At 37.1% G+C, this 27,761-nt stretch overlaps 1 protein-coding gene across 1 annotated transcript in view; it reads right to left on the bottom strand.

Annotated features, from left to right (window-relative positions):
* The window catches only part of SPTBN1 (spectrin beta, non-erythrocytic 1), a 118,450-nt gene that overhangs the window by 10,001 nt on the left and 80,688 nt on the right, over nt 1-27,761 (bottom strand). The window contains 22 exon segments of the mRNA XM_072409689.1: nt 263-361; nt 2,142-2,205; nt 2,289-2,398; nt 3,294-3,490; nt 4,007-4,091; nt 5,902-6,040; nt 6,966-7,210; nt 8,139-8,513; nt 10,194-10,398; nt 11,468-11,598; nt 12,173-12,451; nt 14,276-14,365; nt 14,537-14,761; nt 16,594-16,857; nt 17,707-17,853; nt 19,725-19,815; nt 20,269-20,471; nt 21,271-23,003; nt 23,770-23,923; nt 24,923-25,225; nt 26,043-26,201; nt 27,414-27,531. Of these exon segments, the coding sequence (XP_072265790.1) occupies nt 263-361; nt 2,142-2,205; nt 2,289-2,398; nt 3,294-3,490; nt 4,007-4,091; nt 5,902-6,040; nt 6,966-7,210; nt 8,139-8,513; nt 10,194-10,398; nt 11,468-11,598; nt 12,173-12,451; nt 14,276-14,365; nt 14,537-14,761; nt 16,594-16,857; nt 17,707-17,853; nt 19,725-19,815; nt 20,269-20,471; nt 21,271-23,003; nt 23,770-23,923; nt 24,923-25,225; nt 26,043-26,201; nt 27,414-27,531 (5,416 nt within the window).

The following is a 27,761-nucleotide window of genomic DNA, read 5'->3' on the forward strand; positions in this document are numbered from 1 at the left end:
TTGAGACTGGCAGCAAAGCTGCAAAATCAACCAATGTACGGAAGCACAGTAATTATAACTTACATATAAAAAAAAGAAAATTAAGTTAAAATTTAAATTATTTATTTAGCAAATCAATTGTAGGAATTATCGAAGTCCCCATATACCAGTGATTTAAAATCTAATAGTGAGATTTCCTTTTAGGGGATGTTTTTAAAGATTTCTCTTTAATTATTCCTATTCTATGTATAGGGATCAGGACATAAAAGTCACGCATGTTTACCAATTCAGGAGACTGCGGTTCGTCAGGTACAAACTCATATACAGGTTCTCCTGTATGGACACCATCAGAATACAAACCAACAGTACTTAACTGTGTCATCTATGGAACAAAAGACACATTACCCTTTCTGCTTCTGTTCTCCAGCAATGCAGAGAATATAAAAGGCACTATAACAATAAACTAATCTGCAGGATACAATGCCAGTAAATTAGATGGGTAAAAGCCTTATTATAACAAAGTTTTTGGTTACATTTTTTTAAATAATGAATTTTTTGTTAAAGTGTTATAAAAGCTTGTAACATTAAATTAAAAGTAATAATAAATTATAAGGTTAACAATAAAGTAATATATTCCATGAAGGAACTATGTATATCCTCACTTCATTTTATGGCTTGGAAGTACAGACTACGTCATATAAATTTTCAGATAATATGTAAAAATAAATATTTTGTTAAAGTAATTGTTAGCAACTAAGTTATGCTACTGATGCATTATTAAGATTAAAGGCGTCACTTATAAAAACTGGGTAAATAGGGGAGGTTTCTCTTAGGCTGTGTACACACGTACAGTATTTGTCGTTTGAAAGGATGTTTCACAATCCTTTTCGACGACAAAAGACTGCACAATGCATGAATGAGTGCTGTAAATACAGCACCGTTCTGCTCTATAGAGAAAGGATTATGATCTCTCCTCATTTGTTGTCCGTCGATCCACCAGGACAGACGATGAGCGCTGTACACACTCCAGATTCTCAGCCGATATCAGCCCTAAGACGATTATTGGACGAGAATCATCTGACGTGTACGTAGACATAGAAACCAGACTCTTTGTAAGGTGGATCCTGATTATCTCCTAAGGACAATACGTCCATGTTTTTCCCTAAACTTCCTTGTACAAATCAGAAATTACTATTAACGAATCTGACTACTCTAAACTGTACACACCTGGCTTTCTGGTATCTAGAAATCATTTACCCTGTGTGATCAAATACTGATCCTGCTCCAAAGCTGGAAAAATCAATGGAGGACATTGGGGTATTCCCATTTCAAAGTATAGATAACCTAATGCTGGCTCTACACAACGGTGGGCTGATGGATCTCAGGTGAAAGATTTCAATCTTTCACGTGGAAACAATCCTTTTGACACAAAGAAAAAAATATATAGTAAACTGACTGGATTTTCAGCACAGACTTTTTAAGAAAATGATTGGGTTCTTTCATAGAATTGATTCTTTTACTGAAAAGTTGTATTGTTCATGTACGGCCAGAAAAAGAAACATGAATGGCAGGAAATATGTGATAATACATTTGTACTTTCATATAGAGGAGCAATGCCGTATGAGCAAGCGCCTAAAAACAATAGAATACCACAATTGCACAACTTTCACACTCAACACCAGATTTTGCATAAAAAGGGACTGACCAAAAGTAGAGATGTAGCTCATGTAACCAATCACATTTCATTTAAACTAAAGCAGACTGGTAACTATGAACAACACCTATTTCTTCCCTTTTTTATCCAATGGGGTATATCTTTGAAAAACCTCACCTGACATACCAAATACTTGACAATAAATCTACAGAACCCCCCTTCCAAGTTGTAGCCATTTTCTGCCAAGGGTAAAACAAAATTCCTGGGTAAACCTAGCAAATACATCAACTTACAAATAGTACCTGTCATTAGTAAAGTCCCATAAACTTGATATATCTAGATTATTAAATGGTATTAACAGCTTTTTTTCAATCAGTTTGAGGTGAAAAGTACTAGAACCATGTGTTCAGGGACGGAAGGCTCACAGTCCAGACCACTGCCGGTCATTGGCTGCTCTTCGGCTATTAAAGTTTTTGTAGTTTTGGTAGGTTTGTGATCGATAACTAACCCGTGGAGAATCTTGGTCTGATGGCAATCCATTCTGAGAAATCTGTTCTCCTTCTTTTCCATCCCTTTAGAAACAAACAAAAAAAATCCTTCAGATATCAGTGCAGATTGCACACTGTAACTTAAAGCAAAGGGGGACATTTCTTACCATTGCTGTGGTGATTCTTCTTCTGACACCTTTGGGCTCAATTCAGGCGTAGGAGGCTTGCGCTTCCTCTCCTCTTCCTCTTGTAGTCGACGCACTTCAAGTAATTCCAGCTAAAATTGCATGGACCAAATGAGACAGATTTTACTTTATCTCCTGTGTCAGATAGCAAAAAATAATTTTTAAGTCTTTCCAGGCCAATTAGTCAGTTCTGGTCAACCTTTACCTTTGTACGGTGGTCCCTGTAGCTCTGCACTCCAATGCTCTATACTGGACAAATCTATGAGCAAAAGTGCCCTTTTACAGCCCTAGACAAATTATTTTACTTATTTATGATTACCCAGTGCATTGCAACCATTTATAGTGCCCACTGGATAGCACATTTATATTTGGATTCCCTGCACAACTACTGAAAAAGGATGCTGGAGGTAAAAAGATGAAAATGGAGGCTGTTGAAACAATATTCCTTGCAATGAATACACATTTCTGTGATGTGAGAATGGCTTTAGGACAGCCGTATTTTAAAAGACTAGGTAATTAAGAGAATTAGAAATAGCTGGTTAGTCCAAATAATAAAAAATACACTGCTGCTACAATCTGCTGACGGGCATAAAGCATATTGTATTGGATATTTACAGAAAACCTAAAAGCTATAAACGACATGGGTGTATTACTGAAACTAATACTTTCATCCCTCAGGTACCTCCATGTTGGAGCCACATGTCAGCTCATGGTTATGGTGGCCTAAGGACACTGGTTGGTAAATAAAACTCTAAATCTTGGAAAAACTCAGATTTCTTCTGAAATATTAAAACCCCATTTATCAAAAAATAAGTCATTTTTTCCACACTGTTGACAAAACCTACAATGGAGTTTACACTGAGGATAACAAAATAACCATTTACCATGACAATAGAAAATTTAATGCAGTCATGAAAAGTTACAATTCTACAGTTTCAGAGATTTACACACTACCAGTACTGGAAAAACGTATAAATGTGAAAATACCGTTGTAAGTCTTTCCAGGGCTGAAAACCTTTCATCCCAGGTAGCCGCTGATTTCTCAAATGCCTCGTGCCTCTTTATTAGTTTTTCCACTTCGTCCACACTCTGGCCTATTTCACGACTTGACAGGTATGGCTCCTGTCCATACAACCAGGCTTCCGCGACACTGGCGTCCCTGGAAAACTGGTGCACCTCCAAAACTGACAACAAATAATGAGAATAAATTATTGGCACTATGAATTAAATAGGAAAAGTGACAACGGGAAAACAAAGATTTGCTTCATGAAAATTACAATCTGCCAACATGTTTTTAAGTGTCAGCATTGACCTGATGTGAAAGTATTTTGACTGGGTCACTTAAATTATGAAATGAACATGTTAAGAAAGTCCACAATAACATTTATATGTAATGATGGTGGCAGGTATATCAACTGTGTGTAAAAACATTTCAGGGACACTTGTGATTTAGTGTTTTTACATCTTTAAAATACAGAACACCCTCTGCCATCTTTTATTCACCAGACATCACAACTATCCATAAAAAGTCACAAATTATCTGCAACTGCATTTTTTGGTTCACTTAAACAGCTAGGGAAATTTCTCAAATGTGAAAAAAAATTATTAAATATTAAATCCTGATTGCCTGGATTGGGCTTCATCCTCCCTTTAAATGTGTGTATTTGTGTGCATGTAAACAGGTTTAAACACAATCTTACTCAGTCTGAGCCATTCCCATCGGTCTTCCCACTTGTCAATCATTTCTTTTCTCTTCTCAGTCAGCTGTAACAACCTTTCTTTTATCTAAATGTAAAGCAGAAGAAATTAAATTAAGCTGAAAAAAGTGAAATCAATGCACAGTAGGAGTGTAGTATGAGTTTCAGTCAGAAAGACATTACATGGCAAGGTTCCCCCCTCATCATTCCAGGGTAGGGTACAAAGAAAATAACTGGTACTTCTAGGTATGGAGAAGAATGTTACCCCCCCCACCCATGTGACAATGCTGATAACTGTCCCAGTGTTGTTACATAGGGATGGGGAGACTGTCAGTATGTCTGAAGATCCAACTAAACCTGTTCTTTTCTTTCTGTGTCTGAATAGAATGGCAAGGAAGATATATAGATGGAGAAGAGGCAATGAAGTAAACATGTCACTTTGTCCTGCACAGATTCACATGTGGATTGGTGAATGCAATATATGAAGCAGCCTTGTTGAGTTACAGACCGAAAACAATAAAACATACTGTTAGTTCACTAGTAAAGTTCTGCAGATAGCATTGGAGGACTGGAATTAGAGAAAGATATAAGCAAGCAGGACATTGTTTATCAATAAACCTAAACAGGAATTTGTTCACAAAGGCTGTGCTTCCCATAGAAGTCAAGCCAACCCTTCTTTCAACATATCCACACCAAAAGGGGCAACACAGGTGGTCTGTAATTCTTTTTCTAGATCCATCGATGATCCTGTATATATGTTTGCCAAGTCCAGACCTCAGACTTTGCTAACAGGATGTTTTTTTTCCTAGGTGATGACACCAGTGACAAAGAAAAACCATTTGTTTGATCCTCAATAGAAAACAGAGGGAAGATATAATTGCTATGAGGAAGAAGTGCGTTTGGCAGACATGTTTGAACATGGGGCCCGCTGTGTCTCAAGCAGTGCTACTAGTTACATGGGGGAGAAGGGTTGATATACAGCAGTGTGAATGGAAACAGCTTACAGCCATTGTCAGTTTGGCAATGAAATAAAGTATAAAAACACATGCTGCTGTAAAACAAATAGTTATGAGACCACACCTATAACCTATAGTTATCAAACTCAATCTTCTCCTGGAAACAGTTTCCTATGCCAAGGGCGGTCAAAGTAACAAATAACACGCAGGATAGGTTGTTTCCAAATGTGCTTTCTATTCAAGTTCTGAACAAAAAGCTCTACCCAGGATGCCAGATACATCCCTTTGGGCTGATCCCACCTCTTCCTCAAAACCTTTCTGTCCGACAGTGGTCCACAAGGTGTGTTTCCACACTCAATGCGCTCAGCTACAGCCTGTGCTACTCATACAGTGGGTAGGTAAAGTACATTGTGGATGGTCAATCTGGCAGACTTTGTTATTAAAAAAATGTTTTTAAATATTAAATGTTGGAAAAAATTCCAAAATTCCAACATTCCAACTGTTAGTTCACTAGTAAGCAATTTATCCCCCTGTTTATATTCTTGAAATGCTGATGAATGCATGGAGTAGATGAATATATATTGTTTCTCAGAAACTCAGCCCTTCTTCTGTTTTATAATACAATAAAAAGCTGAGACAGATTTGCACATAAAAGCTAAAATGTAAAACTATAATGCCATAGTGGACCATAAAAGGTAAGCATTTTCTTTTCTACAGAGAGTGTAAAAGATTTCCTTAAAATGGAGATACAGCAGTCCTCACCATAGTGGGCGTTGGAATACACTGCAATATTCTGTAATGTTGGTTCTATTACTGTAGAAATGCTAAGCATAATGAGAACACTAGCCAACCCTCAATCTAATGATGATGTTTGTCTTTGCAGCAGCCAAGCACATGTAGATCTGCAATGCAGCTGAGCTATAAATTATCTGGGCCGATTACCTCTTCTGTTGCATAGTGCTTCCTTGCCAGCAGAGACTTGCCAAGCTCAATGCATGTAGTAAAGCTGTCGTTCCGGGCATCAATTTCAGCTTTAATACCCTGGTGATTATTCATTAGGAGTTCTACTGAAGAAACATCCCTGCAACAACAAAACAGTACAATGAATCATAAACCCTTATAAAATATAAAAAAGTTAAAAATCGGTATACTGTGGTGTAATGTTAGACAGGAATCTGGTATTATATTATATGAATTATAACTTGATTTGCACAAACTGCTACATGTGCGATTTCCATAGGCTTATCAAATTTAGGGTGATGCGGACAGTGTAATAATCTTATTCTCCTCAGTGGAAATAATTTTGGTTTTATTATTGAATGCTTTGTATATTGCTGGTCAGAAATACTTCAGGGATCAGCCAAACAGCTCATTGGTGTAATTTTCACTGACCCGAGAAGCACAAAATTGTTAGTTGCTCAAGAAAACCCTAGCAAAACCCTAGGGCTCCATGGAAATCTGGCTGAGAAACACTGGTCTATTCAAACAAACTAAAGAAGAATAAATGAATGTTGTTGTCTCTTGTGTGTTTACTATTGGAATGTTTGCTGTCCCACTATAGGGATAAGCTTCATATAAATAGTATAGAGTTTATGATTCTTGCAGATTTCCAAATTTTTGTATTGCCATTATATAATTTAGGGTATTCTACTCTTTAACTTTAACTGTCTGAAAAGAGTAGTGCTTACGGTATATGGAAGTACAACAAACATTTGACAATAGATATAAATTATATGTCATTTTGTTAAAAAATGTTGAGCTGTCAGTTTGGAAACTGGTAGTTTCTAAAACAGACAACTGCAACATTTCTAAATATTTAGCATTTTGAACATTTTCAGAACATGGATTTAAAGAGCATACTGCCTTGCCCAGTTTATCACCCTCTGAACATAAGCCAGTAGGTCAATATCAAAATGAATTTATATAGAATGCAAAATTATAAGGTAATGTGCATTTGCTTATATTATCAGGCTCAAGTTAATTCATGTTAACACTTCAAGCTGTACCTTGGCTTCTCTTGGGCTTCAATCAGCCTGATGACATCTTCCATCCAGAGCATGAGATCACGGACCATGCTGAAGAATCGGAATTTGTCACCTGTGTCCGCCAGTCGGAGCCGCCTGCCTTCACAGGCATCCAGCAATGCTTTCCATGCCTCCAGAACCTCGCTCTCCCTCTTCTGAATATCATCAGCTTTGTCTCCTGCATAAGCAGCCTGCAATCGTGTAGCATCCTCCTGAAGCTGCCTTACCTAAGAATTAACAGGAAAAAAACAGAAAAGCTCAGACACACAGCAAAATTGATTGTTCCTACACCAGAGAACACACTAAGCTCTATTCATGCATCTAATATAAACAACATCTATGTTGGCCACATGGAAATAAACAAGAAAATACTCTGAAATTCTCAATCTCATTAGTTTTAATGGAAAAATACAACATGTATTGACACTGATACTGTACGCAGTGGGCTTAATTTATTAAAGCTCCCCAGGCTGGAGAGGATACACTATAAACAGTGAAGCTAGGTGATTCAGAAAACCTGGAAAGGATCTGGTCCCAGATTCAAAACATTTGCTAGCAAATAGCAAATGACTTTAAAGAAATCCATTGCAAGTTTGCAGGATCACCCAGCTTCACTGATGAAAGGGTATCCTCTCTGGCCTAAGAAAATTAGATTTATTTTATCAATTTTAGTAGCTGAACTATCATGGTTTTCAGGGGCTATGAAGCGCATAGACCCTAGGGATACAGAAGGCCAAGAGAAAATCCTCTACAGGAATCTGCAAACGTGTCAAAATAGGAAACAAAGTAATTTGAGCAGCAGAATTGTTGAATTACACCTATCATGTCATTGATGTACCAGCTCTACTTTTACTTTTTTCTACATTTAAACAGACATTGAGACAAATAAATGTTCAGAATATTATTCAATAATTAATCTGCATGCAAAGCTTGCAGTAATGCATTAAATATTGGAAACATTTAATTGTTTTTTGAATGAGATCATTTTAGTTTCTGGTCTTGTTTGTGAGGGTTAAGGGTTTATTTTTATTATTTTCTGTGCTCCCCTATATGCTGCTAACAAAATAACAACTTCAAGTGGTACAATGTATGCAGTCCATGTTTTCTTTTATCAAATAATATTTTTAGCCTAAGACACTGAGGAAAACAACTCACCTGCGTGCCAAGTGCCTGAATGTCATGTTCGAATGTGGTGTGCATTCTTTGTAGTGTTTCAACGGTGTTCTGATCTCTTCCCAGCTCCTCAGGAAGCTTCTTATGCTTATCTTGTATGCGCCCAAGGATCTCCTTAGCATCATGATAGAATTTGTGCAGTTCGTATGAGGCAGCCAAAATCTGCGTTCTGGTGTCAATCAACTCAAGCAGGTCTGCCCAAGCCTCGTTCAGGCCATCCTTCCATTCTGCTATGGTAGCAGCATCGGAATGTCCAGAATTAATAAGGTCATCTGCCATGCGATTAACAGTGTCCACCCTCTCCTGTCCAATATGCCCAGTATCACGTGCAAACTCTCTGAACCTCTCTTGCAACATCTGAATTGAAAAAAAAAAACAAAACAAAAAAAAATAACAGAGAGGATCTGAGTTTCAATGTCACACCAATTGATATTGCAATAAGGCTGACCTTCTATGATCACAATGTATACAATACACTTGTCATCTATTGTTATTTATTATTGTTTTATTCCACACCAAAAATCGCATCTGTCCAGATATGGGACATCTGACACTATTGATAATGACCTAATCCTTACATATGTGGAAGTTTCGGAAAGCCCACATTTTACATTAACTAAATTGGGCATATTTTTGTAATTCAAACTCAAGAAAAGACCTCTTCCTTTGCAGAAAGTCACTAAGATGACATATCTATAAAAAAACAGAAGGATGTAGACATAAAATTGCTAAGATATTTCAAGTTCACGGAGATGGCGAATGCTTGAATATTTGTTCTGCAGGTACACAATGCTTTCAGTCAATTTTTGGATGCCATTAGCCCAATATGACTGAACAAATGTGTGCAATCCACTTGCCTACTTCCTTTATCCGGTGCAGCATTTAAGTATTTCCAAAAACATGTTAATAGCAAAGATTATTAAAAGCCAAGAAAAATGAAAACATTTTAAAACTTTGAATTCTGGTCGAATACTCAGCCACAGAGGACACGAAAGACAGTAAAACTGCCTTGTATGTGGGTTTTCTAAAGGCTATTACATCAGATAAAATTACCAGTATAACAATGAACTTTCTAAATTAGCTAGTGACTTAGAAAACTAATCTCTGCCATGACTATAAAAATAAAGAATGATTAGCCTTCTTAAAAATTTGCAGGGATGTTTATTCACTGACCACTACAGTGTTCTCCCCAGCCCATTTTAGTTGGGCGCACTACCCAGCACTTTTCAGTAACCACCTGGCTATTTTTGAGATGAACACTGCACTAAAATAACAAAATAAGCAAATTTAATGTATAGCAGAAGAAAACGTCTTAATTCAGCAAATCTGTATCCTGACCAACATATGGTAAATATACAAAGATTTACAAAATGAAAAATGATACACAGAGGATAAAAGTTATATCTAGACATGTACTCAGTTGGTAGATAGCTTTAAAAAAAAGTGGTGCTCTGAGAATCAAGTGAATAGTAACATTTATATTACTGACAGAGTATAGAAAGAACTCTGATTGCCAGGAATGTGTAAGAGATCTGTTTACCACAACAGAGCACAAGAATGTCATAAAAAAGGACTCTAAAAGGCCTGTAAAAGTTTGTAACACTATAGTATGATAAAAATCAATAAGAAAGCCTGGTAATATGTTTTATTTGATACATTGCAAAAAATAAAAACAGGAACAGGTTTTCGTCCTGTCAAAGTTGAATTATTAAACAGGTTTGGATACATTTCTAAATAAAAAAAAAACAGAAAAAAATCTACTAGAATGCAAAAGAAAGAAACATCATGTCTTACAAATCAGTTCTGATCACTTTAGTAAATAAAAATTATTATAAAATTATCAATGCTTTTTGGTATAATACCAAATATCAAAAAGCATATTTTGTGCTTTGGGATCATAGGGACACTGTAAAGCAATGTAACTGTGCTTACAAGACTGGCCATGTAAATCAGCTATCTGAGGCATGTAGAAAAGTCATAGAGGAATCAGTGTGTGAAAACCTAAACCTGAATAATACAACAATATAAGCCACTTACTGTAACATGTTCATAGTCCTGCCCCAACTCATGGGAACCTGCTACAACCTCCCTCTCGGCAATCCATTGCTCCAGGTCGTCCACCTCTCGGTTGAGTTGGAATAGCCTGTGCCTTTCATCCAGTTTACCTCTCCTTTCCTCCGACAAATCTTTCAGACCTGCATACAGTTTGTCCACTTGCGACTGACGCATGCTGATGCGTTCACTGTTCAATATACAAAAAGGGGGAAGAAACAAATACATAAGAAAACACGTTTAACTGAAAGAACCATTAAAGCTTAACACTTCAGCTAAAATATTTTCATTTACAAAGGTTAAAGCAATTATCAGTTTTTAATTGCAATCTGTGCACCTGTTTGGGGGAGGGGGGTTACCTCACCAGAATTAAGAAGGTTGGAATGGTTTTATTGTATTCAAAATCTTTTTTTCCTGGTGACAAAAAATTCCCTTCACTTTTTATCATTATATCTATATTATCTATTTTCATATTAACAAAATCACATTTTTCATCTTGTTGCAGAGGACATTGCCTCTGCTGCGCACAGCCTTCTGGGATATCTACATCACACAAATCAAAGAAGGTTTTGGGGCATTACCCATCATATGCATACACAGAGGTACATTGCCAGGGGTCTGCCTTTAAATCAGGAAGTAACTGCCAGTACTATAACTTCTACATTACCAGCACAATCTGCACGTATAAGACTGTATAATGCTCAGCCACACATTAGTACTTATACACTCAGAAATCCTATTTTTGTGTTATACTGTATTTCTAAGCCAATGTACATATTGTACACGACCATTCATTCATTCTAACTGAATTTTTAGATCATATTAAAAAAATACACTATTATTAAGATAATGAAATGTTTCAAAGTTTCATAACACAGAGCATAACTTGTTTTACATAAACACTTTTGTGCACACAGCCTGTACAAAAACCCCAATCTTCTCCTCCCACATTTAAAGTCTTACAGCCGGGAATACGTGGATAGGTAATGTCAAACGCTCAACATGAACGAGCATGTGATTAAATAAAAAAGGAAATTTGTAATTATGTCAGGGTAATGTATATTAGTCTCCTAAATACAGTTTGGTTAAGCAACTGTAATTGTCTTTCTTCTTGCTGTAGCTAAGCAATTACAGAAACCTCTTATTAGTTTGAATACACTAGCTGACAAAGCTCTAGGCATTTTGATCATACCTGACAGATATTTTAAAAGTCCCCAACTACCCTCCTAACACACAAAAGCACAACAAACTTTACTGACCTCTCAGGATGTTCATCTGCCACCAATGATCTACTTGTTTTGGAAAGCTGATGTACAGTCTCTGCATAGTCTTCCACTGCCTGCTCCAGAATCTGGTGCTTCTTCAGCATAGACACAGCACTTTGCTCATCCTGCAATACAACGCCAGAGGTCAGCAGGAATCTGATATGTGTAACAGAATCTTTGTTTTCCAGCAAGCTGCCAGAACAGCATTGAAAATAAGATCATGAACATTTTTCTTTCATTCTGCAGACCAATTGTTTATCTGCTTGGTTCCAGGTATTTTAATTCACCTAATCTGTAGTTTTGCAGGAATGTCAATCACTTACCACCACACTCTGCATTTAGGAGATCAATAGTCTGTCTGTAAACTGCTAGCTGATTGGTTCATATATAGAAACCTAAAATAAATTATGTCCGCTAGTTTTTTTTCTAGCACATTTCCTATTAAATGCATTTTCATCTTCTGTTTCACAAAGGCCTATTTTTAGTGTCGACAATCTGCATTGTCATAATGCTGTCATTTTGGATGTGACTCCTAACTGTACTCAATCAGTTATCGGAATGGCATGGCTTCAGAACAGAAGTGTTTTTTGATATCCTTAACACTAGGAATGTAAAACTTTTTAACACAAAAGGCCAATACCTCTTACAACAACATATCTGATTAAGAGAACTGTTGTACTTTATGTTTAGTTCAGTCACCTTGGCTTTCTCTTCAGACATCATATAAAGTTCTTGCTCGCTCATCCATGCCTCTGCCTCAGCTGCATCAAAGTAATACTGCTGAGCCTTGTGGGCTTCCTCCAGTCTCCGGTGCCTCTTCTCTGTCTCCTCGATGAGAAGGTTCCATAGTGTCTGGAGGTCTGATAATCGTTGTTGGATTGCTTCAGCATTAAGGCTGCCATCTTCCAAAATCTTTTGGCTTCTCTCAAAGATATCATCATTGCGGTGCTGGTGGCCCTGGATTTCCTTCTGAAGAGTCTATTAAAAAAAAAAAAATAAAGAACAAAAACAAACAAAAAAAACATTAAAGACTTACTGTTTACCATCAATATTTTATCTAAAACACATAGCTGATTGCAATAGTTAAGTTAACCTGTATTAACAAGTACTGTGACTCCTAGACGAAGATAGTATAGTTTTAGTACTATATAAACACATAGTAAACTCATATTGAGATTTCTGAAAATTGTCTGGATAAAGCTCAGACTTTAAGCAAAAGCAATGGGCCTGATTTATTGAAGCTCTCCAAGGCTGGAGAGGATACACTTCATCAGTGAAGCTGGGTGATCCAGCAAACCTGGAATGGATTTCCTAAACGTCATTAGCTACTCATTAGCTAATAGGTCGCCAACCATTTTAGTCCTGCAGACCACTAAAATTACAGGCTCCTGACCACGTGCATGCACGGGGAGCCGGTTGTCAATCAAAGGGGAGGAACCTCCCCATAGTGACGGCATACCCCTGCCCACTCTGCCATAGCAGATCTAAATCTGCAATGAGTCAGTGGACGGGATGTGTGCAGGGACACAGCTGCCCACCTCCCTGAGCCTGGGAACTGCTAGGGGTACGTGGGACCCCCAAAATCTTCTCGCGGACCACCGATTGGTGGCCACTGCATTAGCAAGTGTTTTCAATCCTGGATCAGATCTATTCTAGGTTTGCTGGATCACCCAGCTTCACTGATGAAAATGTATCCTCTCCAGCCTTGGAGAGCTTTAATAAATCAGGCCCAATGAGTCAATCACACAGGAAGGCAGTAAGGCTTTGAATTGCTTGAAATCCCAACAACAATAGCTTAAAAATACCAATCAATTATTTCCAACTAACATGATCTAAAATAATTTATTACAGAATACTGCTTAACGTTAATAGAAATTCTTGGGAGGAAATACAACTGCCAAGCGTATGGAAAATGTGACATCCAACCTTCCCTAGATTGAGTCCTTAAATTGGCCACATTAGAAGGGTGGGTGCAACATTCCAGCCAGTGCTTGGTAAGCTTAAAATACCCTTTGAAAATAACCAAAACCTTCATAAGTGAAAAAATAAATACTGTTTGACCAAAGACACAATCTGTGGGATTTTTCTTCACTTTATGCCATTCAGAAAGAATGTGTGATAAATTACATACAGAATTATCCATGAACAGCTTATCATACCATAGACAAGTACCTAATTTTCCTGTATTTATTTTACATAAATTGAATAATACAATCATTCTAGGAATTTACGCACAGCTACAAAAAGATAATGAATAGCAGTAAACCGTGAGAGTTTTGTCCCTCTAATCACAGGATTCTGACACAAACTTCATTCATAAAACAAAATATTTGTTTAACCACTAAAAACAAATGTTCAGGGCGGCAAAGAAAGTCAGTCCTTTGAAACGTTTCTGTAAGCCTCCCTTTCTGTAAGAAAAAAAAAACGCAGGCACAAAAGACCTCCGAGACATCTCACAGAAAGGAAACGCGGCTCCCGAAACTAAAGGGTAAGGAAAATACATCTCATTTGTGCTTCGTAGTGTTTACACATGGGTGTAGTCACTATTGGAGTTAGGAAGGAAATGATCCAAATCACATTCCACAGCTTGAATGCAGCAAGTTTAGGAAATGCAATTTCATTTATTAACCCTTTAATAAAAAGACAGGATAGTAACAAAATAGAAAAAAAGAGAACTGACTTTCATAACAATGATGTGTTTATATTTTAACCTAATCAATCAATACTTTAATAAAAATTGAAAAAAAACTTGCAAAGTACTTTACAAAAAAGGCATGGAAAAACAAACAGCTAAAAACATACCTGATTCTTCTTGATCAGTAGTTGTACAGTCTGAAGATTGTGTCCATGGTCAGTTGATGTTGCAAGAGGCATTCTCTCTTGAACCCAGAGCTGGAAAAAGAAGAAAAAGTTCAACATAAATCAAAGCAAAGTCATATGACTGAACTTTAAATAATGCTCTAAGTTTCCAGGCATAATCATCCTTAATGACATGAGATCTGATCAATCAGATTAAACACTATTTAACCAGATTCCTATTCACTATTTAACCAGATGACTTACAATCTCATCTTCCACATCCCGGTTGAACTGGTGAATTTCTTTAGAAGCCAAGAGATATTTTTTCCTTTCATTTAGTGGTGCCAGCAGGTCTATAAACCTCTTCTCCACAACAATACGCTGACCATCAACCTCATCTGGACTCTTCCCCTCCTGGCTCAGGGCCTGAGCTTGGCTCTCCAGTTCTTCCACCTCCTTCTTGCGCACATCCATTTGATTCTCCAACATCTAATAAAAAACCACAATGTTTCAAGTTTAATATAAAAGGAGACTCCTTCAAATCTGTACTATTGGTAAGTACTGGATTTAGTTGTTGTTTAATGAACCATTAGGATAGTGTGTGTATTTTCTAAGAGGACCAACATTAATGCAATTCCTGTTACCTCTGAATCATGTTTAAGAGATTTGTTTCAACACAGACAGCCAAACATACAAAGATACCAAAAGAACAGATATATGCACAGATAGGGATATCCGAAATATATTTTGCAAGTACCTGTACAAAGTCCATAGTCATGTCACTAACTGTCCCTCAAAGGGGCTCACAATCTAATGTCCCTACCATACTCATATGTCTTTATTACAGCCTAAGGTCAATTTTGTGGGGTAGTCAATTAACCTAACTGCATGTTTTTGTGACCTTCAAGAGAAGACTGCCCTAACTCTGCACTGCCTATTAGCCAAAAGCACACATTTCATAAATATTCTGGCATAACTGTAATCATTTATATTTTTGAATAAGCCCATTATATACTGGTTAACAAGATAAAGGCAGTTCAATCAAGAGTGTAAGCCACAGCAAATAGGCCAGCATCATGTTATTTTCATGTCATCTTTTATATGTAACTCCCCCCAAAAAAAAGACAAAAAAAAAAACGTTAACACATTGCTTTGCCATGGATTTTGTTCTGTGCATGGTTTACATGGCTCTCTAAAATGTGCTAAAAAAGAATGCAAAAACAAAACTCTGCAATGTGTTAGGTTACAACAAGAGGGTGCTGTAAGGCCTTAGCCTATGTGACAGACATAATGGGCCTAATATTTTCACATAGGCTTTCAATGTCACATGGAGCCCTTGTCCATGGAGGGGTTCAGAAGCTTTTCTAGTCAGTCCTGGCTGCACAAATCTCACGTTTGAACTAAATATAAAGCTATGCTTGGGGAGAGAGAGATGGAGAGAAAAGAAAGGCTCTGTGTGAATGACTTTTTCCAGGGTACATTGCCTACTCAATGCCTCTTCATAGGCCTTTCACTGGCTGACATTTGAAAGATCACATTCCGGCACAAGCTGTCTGAGACTGCAGCACAATAAATGTGCAAACAAAAGCTGCTTAGAGTCTATAACTGGCAGGAGCTGTGTAGGATGACAGCCTGGACTACACACTTCCCTTTGTCCCTGGCTATTTCTGATAACTAATTATTAAAGCTCCAAACCTCTAGATTTCCTTCACTGTGTCACTGAAAAAAGATTTTCAATATTTCGTAAACGCTATGTGCACTGTCTGCCACCTACTTTTAATGTTAATTTTATTATGATTACACAGTATTTATGTAGCGCCAACATATTACTTAGCGCTTGTCATGCCACTATAAACTGTTTGATATCATACGGGTGTCCTAACTTAGTGCAGAAGCAGCCCCACCTGCAATGTCTGTACGGGCATTATCATCAGATACTAAATGCAAGTACACCCTCTTTTTTAAAGTCATAGGCAGGTTAGTGGCCTTATCTAAAATTTAACACTTCATTATTTCTTATAACTGTCCCTTGTATCAAAATAAGTTGCAGCCAAAGACCATTTTCCGCTAAAATTGTCTTTTAGGATAAGAAAAAGAGCTGCAGAAAAGTGTCCTTGAACAATAAAAACTGAATGTAATAAAAAGCTGAAGCTTGCGTCTCTAATACAGTTTGGTAAATTAGTTCATTAAAAAGACAAAAATTGTCATTCTGAAAATAAGATTTATTAGATTATTTTTGTTTTAAAGTAAAACATACAAATTGCAAAAAATGTCCAAATTTTTCTGTGGACCACCAGAGGCTCATTTGGCCAATCACTCACCTGCTGCTTCTTCAGTAGGATGTTGACACTAGTGAGATCTTTGCCATAATCATCAGACTGAATCTGACTCTCCAGTCCATGAAGCCATTTGTCCAGGTCTGCACAGCTTTGGGTGAATAGTTCAGCTTTGTTGGCATCAAAAAGTCTCTGGGCCTTAGTCTGTGTGGTGGTTTCCAGCTCTTCCCACATTTCATGCAGGGCTGTCATCTTCTCTCTCACTATGGGCTCTGTCTCTGGCTTTTCTACAATCAGTTGGTTTCCTTCCTACAACACAGGAGAAGAACTGGCCATTAAACATTTTAGTGGGTATCTTTTAGAGCCAAAGACATAATTCCAGGAAAGTCCAGACCTTTCTAAATGCGAAAAAATGGAAAAATGGTAAAAAAAAAAAAAAAAAAAAAAAGTGCACAATACTACAACCCTATAATATGAACAGTCTATGTGGTTATTCTGCTACAAAAGATATAGAAGAAACAGCATGACTTGAAATACCATCTGCAGTACCTCATGGGGCTCTTAAAAGTCTAAAGGTGCTCAACTTTTCTATGCTTTGTGCAGGCCAGCACCTTTAAAGAAAACCTGTGGCAACCATTGGGGAGATCACAAATTTTTTATTCCACAGGGTGGGTCAAACATTATGGGACCCCACCAATGCTCACAAAAAATTTGTGGATCAATTTAAATCCCAATCAACCACCACAAACACAAGGCATTATCCTTGCAGATTCACATGAAAAAGGAATAGTAGACCAATATTTTAGAATCTCCACAGAACAACTGAACTCTTGTGAAAAGTCCACTCAGTTCTCTTTACGGTTAAATAATAATAAATTGAACTATACGTATTTTTAAATGTACAGATGGGCCTGCGGTATGTAATTTATTGTTGCAAAGACCCCTTTATAAAAATTCATGGTGCTTTTTACAGAATCCCTGGTCTTGGTAGACTGTGTTCTAAGCTTCATTTTCAGTTATAAATAGAGAGAAGCTTTAAGACTGTCTGCACTTTATTTTAGCTTCATCATGCTTGTGCCAGCATACATAATCCCTCTCTTGCTGCCAACTCAAGACTAAGTCTTTCCAGCTCTACTGAAGTACTGTAGAGCACATTACCTTTTCTATTTTGTCCAGCCATTCCTTGTTGGATGCCAGCTCTGCCATAAAAGCTTGGTGTTTCAGCCATTTACTGTGCAAGTTCCTGGCCTCGTCATATGACATATCCCGAGCAGTGAGCATTTTTTCATTAATCCAGAGGGACAGCTGGAAGACAAGAAGTAAAAGCATCATTACTCATAAGGTACATGCCAAGTTAAAAAAAATCTGTCTGAGACATCTGGAGCACATTAAATACATTAAAAATGAAAAGCATATGGAGCATTTCATCTATGCACTGCGATATACCCAAGGTCTAGTTTATTTTACACATTGCTCTATAAACAGCAGTAAAATACATATTTTTCTTACATAAAAACTTCTGATTGTTAGCATTACAGTATTTAATACCATAACAAACGAAGAAGCATTGGTAATCGTGATATAAGAGAGGGGAAATTGGCCTATGCTGGTTTTGTTCCCCAGACATCCACAGCTGTGTTGGTGACAATGTTAGCTTAGAAACATCACTTTATTCTTCTGCCAGAGCTCATTAATAAATGCATGAGGCTTGTAGTCTCCATACATCATTAATACATAGATAATGAGGAATGTCCAACAAAGGGCTGGATCTACCTGCATACAGTAAGTTTAACATAAACTGAAGCATTGTAGGCTCCTAAAAGCTCCAAATCAGGGTTTCGGGCTAGAAAATTGTGACTGACTACTTTCTATACTGTCCTCAAATTGGTAAACTAAACACCTCTGTGAAGCATAAAAGATTTCCAAAAATCTGTGTCTTTCTGTCAAAGAAATCTTGAGATTTAGTGCATGGGTAATGTAACACAACCAACTACCTACAATTTAATGTTAGTCAGGCCACTTATTGTCATAGATCAGTTCTCCAAATTGACATCAGCGGAATAAAGAAATAATAATGTAGGCAAAAGCTGCATTACATTATTATTTATATATATATATATAATAAAAAAGTGGAAAAACACTGAACGTTTCATGACATTATGGGTTTAATGTATAGATATGCAAGTCTCATATACGAGTGGTGTGGCTTTTGTCCATAGGGTGTCTTATCTAAATTCCTATCTGATCTAAAAAAAAATGAAAGGAACTTTACTCTGATTATGTATTCAATTAATTAAACAAGATCAGTTAAATATAATAAAAATCACAAATTATGAATTCATCATAAGACACTTTAAAATTTTAAACAAAAAAATAACAGAAGGTGATTCCAAATACTACTATCAATTATTGCTCGACACGTTTCGCAGACAAAGTCCACTTTAACACGAACCAAATTGAGATCTACAGTTAGGTCTATAAATATTTGGACAGAGACAACTTTTTTCTTATTTTGGTTCTGTACATTGCCACAACTCATTTTAAATGAAACAACTCAGATGCAGTTGAACTGCAGACTTTCGACTTTAATTCAGTGGGTTGAACAAGAAGATTGCATAAAAATGTGAAGAACTAAAGACGTACAGAACCAAAATTAGAAAAAAAGTTGTCTCTGTCCAAATATGTATGGACCTAACTATAAATCACATGCACAGACATAGTTCATCTACATTTTTTAGAGATTAGCACTATAGAATATCTTAATTTAGGGCTCCCATGATGCTCTACATTCTTTGTAATCTTTCTATCATGAACTTTTTGATATCTACATTTTATATCTGATGACAGTTTAGGGCAGTCCCCAACTCCAAACCTCAATAGCAACATACTTCAATTTTGACTTTATAAACCATTCCTAACAGCTGATCATGGCCTTTAAAAATTGAAATTGAGAATTTCTGGAACAGAGCACTTAAATTTAACACAAATTTATTTTATCTATTTTTTTCTGATGCAAAAAGTGCAAGGTGAGCATAACAACATAATCACTGCACAATGTAAAATAGAAATTCTGAAGTTTGGATACAAAGTTCTAACTGAATCTCAGCCCAGGTAACCTTGTGTGTGGTAACCATGTGTACTTGACACAGCTGTCTGTGCGTGAGGGTCTGACATACCTCTTGACAATCCTGTAGAAACTTCTGCATCTCCCTGTTGTCCTTCAGACGAGATAAAAGATCGTTTGCTGCCTCCCGATTTCTCTTATGCCTTAAAATATAAAAATAAATAAAATAAATAGATGGTATTAAAATTAAGAGCCTTAAAAAAAGCATACAGACTGAAACAATCAAGAATTTTTTTTTTACTAACAGAAATCCTAAAATAGCTGTCTACAATGCTTTTAGTATCACACTCTACTTTTCTTGAGAATTTTCGCTGGTCAATAACAACTGATCATCATTGTCCTGTGCAGTCTATTAAGTGTCCAAGCACAGGGAGGTTTCTTGTCTTAGAAAGCAGTAGCACATCACAGGGGCTACACTGGGGCTATGTGGAGACAGTGCAAGTCATTGTAGCTATTTAAAAATCAAAGGTTCAAATTTCAAAATCAAAGGCATAAATAGAGCTCTAAAGAATAAGCCTGAGCGTAGTTCTACTGGCAATTTGTTGAAGCCAATAAACATACATCAGGAAATTGGTGGAAAAACAAATTATCCATACCTGCTGTCAATAGAATCAACTTTCTCTTCAATTTTATCAGAGTTAATGTTTCCATCATTAACTAGTCTTCTGCCAGTATCTACAACAGCATTAATCTTCTCTTCACTGGCATCCATGGTGGTCATAAAGTCCTCTTGTTTCTTTATGGCAGCTTCAGCAGCTTCCAAGTTAGTGGGCATTTCAGTATGTGCCAAGACATATTCCTTTGTGGAAAGGCAGGGAAAAAAATGATTACAGGACAGACAGAGTATATTGCGCTAGAGCAAAAGTTGTGCTGCTGCTCCCCCATATCAGATACCAGGAGTCATACAGTTTTTAAAACTATACAAAAAATGATGAAACATTTGCTTGCTTAAAAAATAAATAAAATAATAATAATAAAACTAGACTACCTAAAGTTAGCACAAACACACAGTGCTGTAAAAGAAGAAAACACATTTACAGTTGGTCTCTTTTTTTTTATTATCAGTGTCTTTTATATCGATCGTGAAATCTCCCACACTATCATGAAGTGTCAGAAGCTTCTTCAATCGGTCAGACCACAGCTGATTTCCCCTGCAATGATGTCAGTAGAGCTCAATTTATTATTATGGGGCTTTAATTATGTCAATGTGAGGAGAGATGAGGAGCTGAAGCCTCTGTTACTTCCTCATATTGTCTGTGATTTTATAACATTTTACATTTAAAAATGTAAAAAAAGTAATAATTTTAATTAAAAAAAGACCAGAATAAAAAAAAAATTACATGTAAAACTACAGATAGCACTGAATTGGATAACACTTATTTTCGTTTTTTATATTTCATGACCTAAATGTTAGTAATTACATAGAAACTAGGTATTTACTTTGTCTAGGTTCTGTTACTGTTTAGAGATTTTTAAGAGCACTTTATTTCCTAGACAGAAATTTTCACTTCCAGCTTATGTTCTACAAGGTTTCACGTACATTCAGAAACTCTGACAACCCTGAGTAATGTAATAACTGAGTAATAACTTTTTCATACCTGGTTATTGAGAAAAGCTTCTGCTTGTTTGGTGTCTCTAAGGAAGAGCTGGTAAGCATGGGATTGAGATAATAGGTTCTGTCTGTTCTCCCACATCTTGTGAAGCTCATTCCAGCCGGTATCAAGAGCCTGGAGACGTTGACGCAAGAACATGTACTGTGCATCTGTCTGTCCCTGTGTCACCATCTCACCCATGTCTCTCATCTTCTGGTAATCCTCTTCATAGTTGTTGATTTCATTTTTAATGTTTTCGTGTTGAGTAAGCAGCTTCTCTGCCTCTGCTAATGTATTTGGCATGTCTTCTGAAGCAATGGCTGTCTGTGTCCTTGATAACCAGGATTGGAAGTCATCTAAGTCACGAAGGAACTGTTGGAGTTTGCTGGCTTCACCAAGAGATTCTTCTCTGTTCTTTAGAGTGGTCTTCATTTCTTCCCATACTTCATTAATTTCTGCAAGCCTGCTCATGATAGCCTGAGCTTGATCAGGATGTTCAGCTTCCAATTTCTCAGCTTCTTTTTGCAGATCAGACAGTTTGGCCTCAATAGCAGCCAAGTCACGTTCCATACCAGTTAACTTCCTCTGGAGGGCCATGACTCCAGCAAGATCATTGCCCAGGTCCTGGGTTGACTCAATGACTTTGGTCTTTTCCCTAATCCAGGACTTGGTCTCATTGCACTCAAGATGGTAGTTCTGAATACTTAGTACTGAACTGAGGGCATCCTTTGTTCGGTCAACTAATTCTCTAAACTGGCCCCACCTAAAAGAAATATAAAAGCAACATTTTTGTTAGATTTTGGTATGAAGTCCATACTGTTACTTCAGATCCTATTTCACATCTCCCCAGGAATTAAACTAAAATTACCTATGCTGAATAACTTCCAGGTCTTCTAGCTTTTCAGGGATTTGCAGATGGTTCAACCACTGCTCCTTCTCCACAATCCACAGTTCACAGGCATCGGCTTCACTGAACATTTTGTACAGTGTGAGGGCATCCTGCAAAGCCTGTTTCCGAAGTTTTGTTAGTTCCGCCAGCTCCTTGTATCTTTCCTCTATTCCAGACAATCTGCCCTGCACTTCATTTGATTCAAACTGTTCTGGAGGAAGAGAAGCAGCTTGCTCATGCAGAGCATCAATGGTGGCTCTGTAACTTGTAATTTCTTCAGCTACATCCTTGTGTTTCTTTACTAGAGACTGAGTAGAAAATTCATCATGTCCGACATCATTGCTGGACACTATCTTCAAAATGTCCAACATCCAAGCATCAATGTCATCAGCATCTGCCTGGAACTGGTGGAAGCTTGATGTTTCTTCCAGGCGTTTCTTGCGAATAGCAGACAGCTGTTCTAGGTTAGCCCATTGCTCCTGAATATCCTTAATTCGCTCCCTTATCTTCTCAGATCCAAAGTGCTCCTCTGCAATCATTTCTTCGCCTTCCTTGATGGTCTGCAGTAAATGACCACTTCGCCCGCTCATTTCATCTTCAAAGGCTTTGTGTTTGCACAGAAGACGAATGACACTGGTCAAATCTTTACCATAGTCATCAGAAGACAGGATCTGCTCCTTTTCTCTAATCCACCCTTCCTCTTCTGCCATCTCCCAGAAAAACTTCCAAAGTCGCCTAGACTCTTCCAAACGTGCACGTCTTTCAGCTGCCAGTTGGCACAATTCCTGATAACAAAATTCCATATGGGCTATGCGGTCCCGGATGATCTGTGGATCACACGGTTTGTAACCTATGTAAAAATAGAAACATTTTAAAGGGTGAAATAGGTTAATTGTATGTCATTATACTCATTAGTAAACCTAAAAGAACAGTTTATCCTTATCATTTTACCTATAATACCATAACCATTATTGATACATTCTTCTCTGTGTGAGAATGTGTCAATAATACCATGTTAACTAATTTCCACTTAAATTAGCAATAATTTGTTTGTCTGTCTGCATCCACGTAAAAGGTGTTCTTCCAAATATTATACTTTAATAAGTACTATCTAAAAGCATAATAAAAAAATTCAGGTATCACAGCTTTACCAGCCCCTTTTAAATTAAACACACATCACACTTTAAATAAAACACGCATGTCAAAAGCATTACTTAGGTTGAGATGCTTCTGAGATCATTCTGAAATTCATTGACATGTAAATATTACCTGAAGGGAACCTGTAGCAAATCAAATAAAAGCCAGCTGGCACTAGTAGTATTCTGCAATGAGAGATCACAGTCAACTGGCCTGTTTGCTCTCAGTGTTACTAAAAGTTTAACTTTGATTGGCTCCTGAAGGTCACAGTACTCACTAAACATCATACAACCACAATGAGCCATCTTGCAGATTTTATTCATATTTATTCAATCACTAAAGCTCAGTGTACATCCAGGATTACAAAGCACCTTCTTTTTCAATTTTTAGGTCAGGTTTAGGTCAACAGTATTTTTGACAATACTTTTGAAACAATTTTTTGGCAACATTAGTTTTTTTTTTTTTTTTTTTTTTTTTACCTTCTCCTCCTGCAGCAAATTTCTGAGCTGATGCATTAACAGCACGTACTCTTTCTGCCTGAATGGCAATGTCAGCCTCCACCAAAGCATGCTTCTGCAACAAGTCTTCGACCCCCAGCAAGTGTTTTCCATAATCCTGAGACAATAAAAGCACCTACAAAAAAAAAAAAAAAAAGGCAATATAAATATAGTGAACATCAGGGTGTCTGGGCCTCAAATGTCTAAAGTAAGGTTGTAATGTCTAAACTAAGATGTAAGGTTCTTCTGCTTGTGACTGCCGGTCTTAAGCTACGTACACACGTCAGATTTTTATCGCCCGATAATCGGCATCGGCCACACCCTTGTCGTTGGAAAGGATCGTGAAAGATCCTTTCCAACGACAAAAATTGGCAGTGTGTACGCAGCTTTAGAATATTTAAAGCAATATTTAGTCACTACTATATTGTTCATTGGTCTTGCTTGGAAGCTCTGACATTAGAAAGCAAAGCCCTGACTCACTTAAGATGGACACCTCCTTCAGAGACACAGAGCAGGCCAATGAATAGGTAAAGTCAGTAATGGGATTAACTAATTAACTACAAGGACACCACAGGAAATACTAGAACCTAGTCCTTCTGTCTGCATTTTTTTTTTGTGGAAAAACTGATTTGAGTTCCTTTATAAAACATACATACATATAAACATACATATGCTATAAGCCGTTTTCATTTTTGCAATGACCATAGTGGACAGCTGACTTTAAATGAGACTCTCAAAGCAACGATTCTTGTAATAATAGAGGGGATCTATCATAACCAGATAAGGATTTTCACACCATGTAACAAACCTGATAAGAAAAAGTTGCTACAGGACAAGGTTATCCAATGTGTTATATCATATTACTGAAAAAAAACGTAGTGTCTTCTTCACAGCCCTTTTCAGCCAAGTGCATCACCCAGCACTTTTCAGTAACCATCCGACTGTTTTTGGGAGGTTACTGAGAAGTTGGGTCACAATTCAGGGGTAGCCACCCGCCTTCAACTTCTTCCAACCCAGCCTAAACACATTTCTGGGGAGAGCACTGACATATATATATCACAAATGTTTATTCCAAATACCACTAACCAGAAAAAAATGCTTTACAGGAATGACTAATGCCTGAAAACCCGCGTACCTTCATTTCGTCCATCCAATCCATTATGTAAAGCATCTCTTGGAAAACCTTCTGCATTCCTAGGTTCATTTCTAGCCGCTGTCGCCGTGCTCTCAGCAACTCTAGAAGGTATTCCCAAAGTCGGATGACATTGTCCTTTCGAGCAGTGATTCGTTTTATGTCGTGGTAGTTTTCAGTTTCCAGTTCTCTTGCCACTGCCACCACTGCCTGAACACGCTCTTCATAAGCTGCAATGTCTGTTTCGATGGCTTCATGTTTCTTTGTGGCGGCTTCCACCGCAGGAAGGTCAAACCCGAAGTTATCCTGTAATATTGAGAGAAAGAATACAGCATTATCACATTCTGCCAGATACAGCTTCACAACAGCAGAAGGTCACAATAATCGACCACAATTATGACTAATATTCACTGCTAGATCTTTCATTTATTTAGATAAAAATGCAACAGGGGGGGTTAAAAAACTAAATTGTCCTGCTGTAGTACAAATGGTGAGGCATGGAAACACAAACTCTGGCAGGAAGAACGAACTATTGCTTCCAAAGGATAAGCCAGAAAACTATGTCAAGCAGAGGTAAATTAATATTGTAGCAGATAATACCAGACAATTGTCAAAGTCAGATAATAAACTGCTAACCATATGCACAGATATCTCCAGCACTGTATTTTGGCTTCTATTATCTGAAAAAAATGTGAGAAATAATACTCTGCTACACACATGTTGTGGCCAGTAATAGCAAATATGGATAATGGAGTTGCCTTCGCAAATTGCAAGTAAACTTTGACAAAAGAGTTTTTTTTGAACGTTAAAGGTAAGAAAATTGGTGGATTATAGTAAATTGGGGATCTCTAAAAAATCATTCAAAATATTAACACTTTATGAAACAAATACCAGGATAGAGAAGGACTTTACTGAGGCTTGAAAAGATGGTTATTCAGCTATGTAAATTGTTGAGTCTGTTGAAGTCATATTTCCACCTCAAGCATGACTCAAGTTCCAGTTCTTATTCCATAGAATATGGGAAACCTTTGGCCCTGGCAATCTCCTTCCCGTACTTGAAATTAGACAGGAATCTGGTACGTGTAAGTAATATCCGTTCCAATGCATGAAAAAGCTCTTATACCTGAGACACCAGGCGCTGGTTCTCACTCAGCCAGGTCTCTCTCATAGCTGCCTTGCGATCAAATCTACGTGCAAGTTGTTCCAGTTTTTCCTGACGGATCAGCTCATTTCGAAGTGCCAGTTCTCTCTCATGTTCAGCTTTTTCCAGTCGTTCCCAGGCCTGGGCAGAAAAAAGGAAAATAATATTTTCATTAGGTGATTAAGAAACTTATCTAGAACAAATAAATAGCAACAATACTGTAGACTGTGCACAGTGCCAGCTATTAAGTAACAGATAGTTTTTTGTACAGTGAAAACACCAGTACCAACAATATAGTATCTATAATGAGTATCAGCATAAAATTTAGGAAATAATCCCTCTAGATAAACAACATAAAATAACTGACCTGGCTATTAAAAGTTTTAGGCTAACAATACTAACAGATGAAGTGGAAACCTTACACTGATGACTAATTTATAGTCATGCATTGAGAAGAATCAAATCCAGCTGTGTCCCCTGAACTTAAAAAAACTTTGTATTGTTAAATATGTTACAGATTTGAGTTCCTCTATTAAAAATACATACCCTATAAGCCCCTCAAATAAAATGTGTTTTCATTTTTGCATTGACTATACTGGCTGAGCACCGAGAAGAACCAAATCCAGGTGTATCTCCTGAACTTAAAAAGACTGTGTATAGTTTCAAAATTGGATAGTTATTAAATGTATCCTCTGTGTGAACCGACGTTTACCCAAAGCTATCTATCACTATTTCTGGTTAGGGAAAGTTACAAAACATTGGATGTACATTTGAAAATGCATTGTTTGCAAGTATCCATGTCTAAAATACTGCTCATTGTATGTATGAATTCGATTTACTTTCCCCCACCTCCTAGATTGTAAGCTCTTCGGGGCAGGGTCTTCTCCTCCTCCTGTCACTTTCTGTATAATTTGCAACCCTTATTTAATGTACAGCGCAGCATAATAAGTCGGCGCTATATAAGTCCTTTTTATTAATAATAAAAATAATAATAATAATATTAATAATAATATTTACTCAGCAGTAATTTTCATTCTAGAGATGTCCATTTGGAAATGTTTCCCAGTCTTGCAAAAAAAAAAAAAAATCTCTGCTCCTATACAAGCACACAAGCTAAAACTACTAAAAACTTTTGTTTGTACTAAGATCCAATCTTTCAACAGAATGTTAATATAAGTCCAACTTGCCAGTAAGAAAGTCTACAAGGTAGTCTGTAATAGACCTGTTAACCACACAAGACTGAGGTAGTAGAAATAAAGCACAATACAAATTATGATGTCACCTCCCATATTTTGACACTGCTGATGATAAAAATGCATTTTAATAAATTGGATGAAACCTAACATTACTTACCTTATTAATATCTGAGATGAGCTTGCCTTCTCTTGGCATGTACACCTTCTGATTGTTTGCCCGCATCTTACTCTGAATGGTAAAGAGCAACACTTCCAAGTTTCCTTTTTCTGTAAATCTAGAGTCATACAAAGATTGAACATGGTTACCTATTTAATATACTCTAAAGTAAACACAGTTGCACATTTGTTAATTGCAGAGGGCTAATTGATAAAATGAAAGCAAAGAAAAGGGGATCAGTTGGCACTTTGCTGCAAGTTGTAGGTCTTTTTTATTTTTTCCAGTGCTAGTTTAAGAGGAAAGAAAATAAACATTACTAAGGGTACTAACTGCAGCTCTATAATTATT

The sequence above is a fragment of the Pyxicephalus adspersus genome, chromosome 4, assembly GCF_032062135.1.
Source record: "Pyxicephalus adspersus chromosome 4, UCB_Pads_2.0, whole genome shotgun sequence".
Lineage (NCBI taxonomy): Eukaryota > Metazoa > Chordata > Amphibia > Anura > Pyxicephalidae > Pyxicephalus > Pyxicephalus adspersus.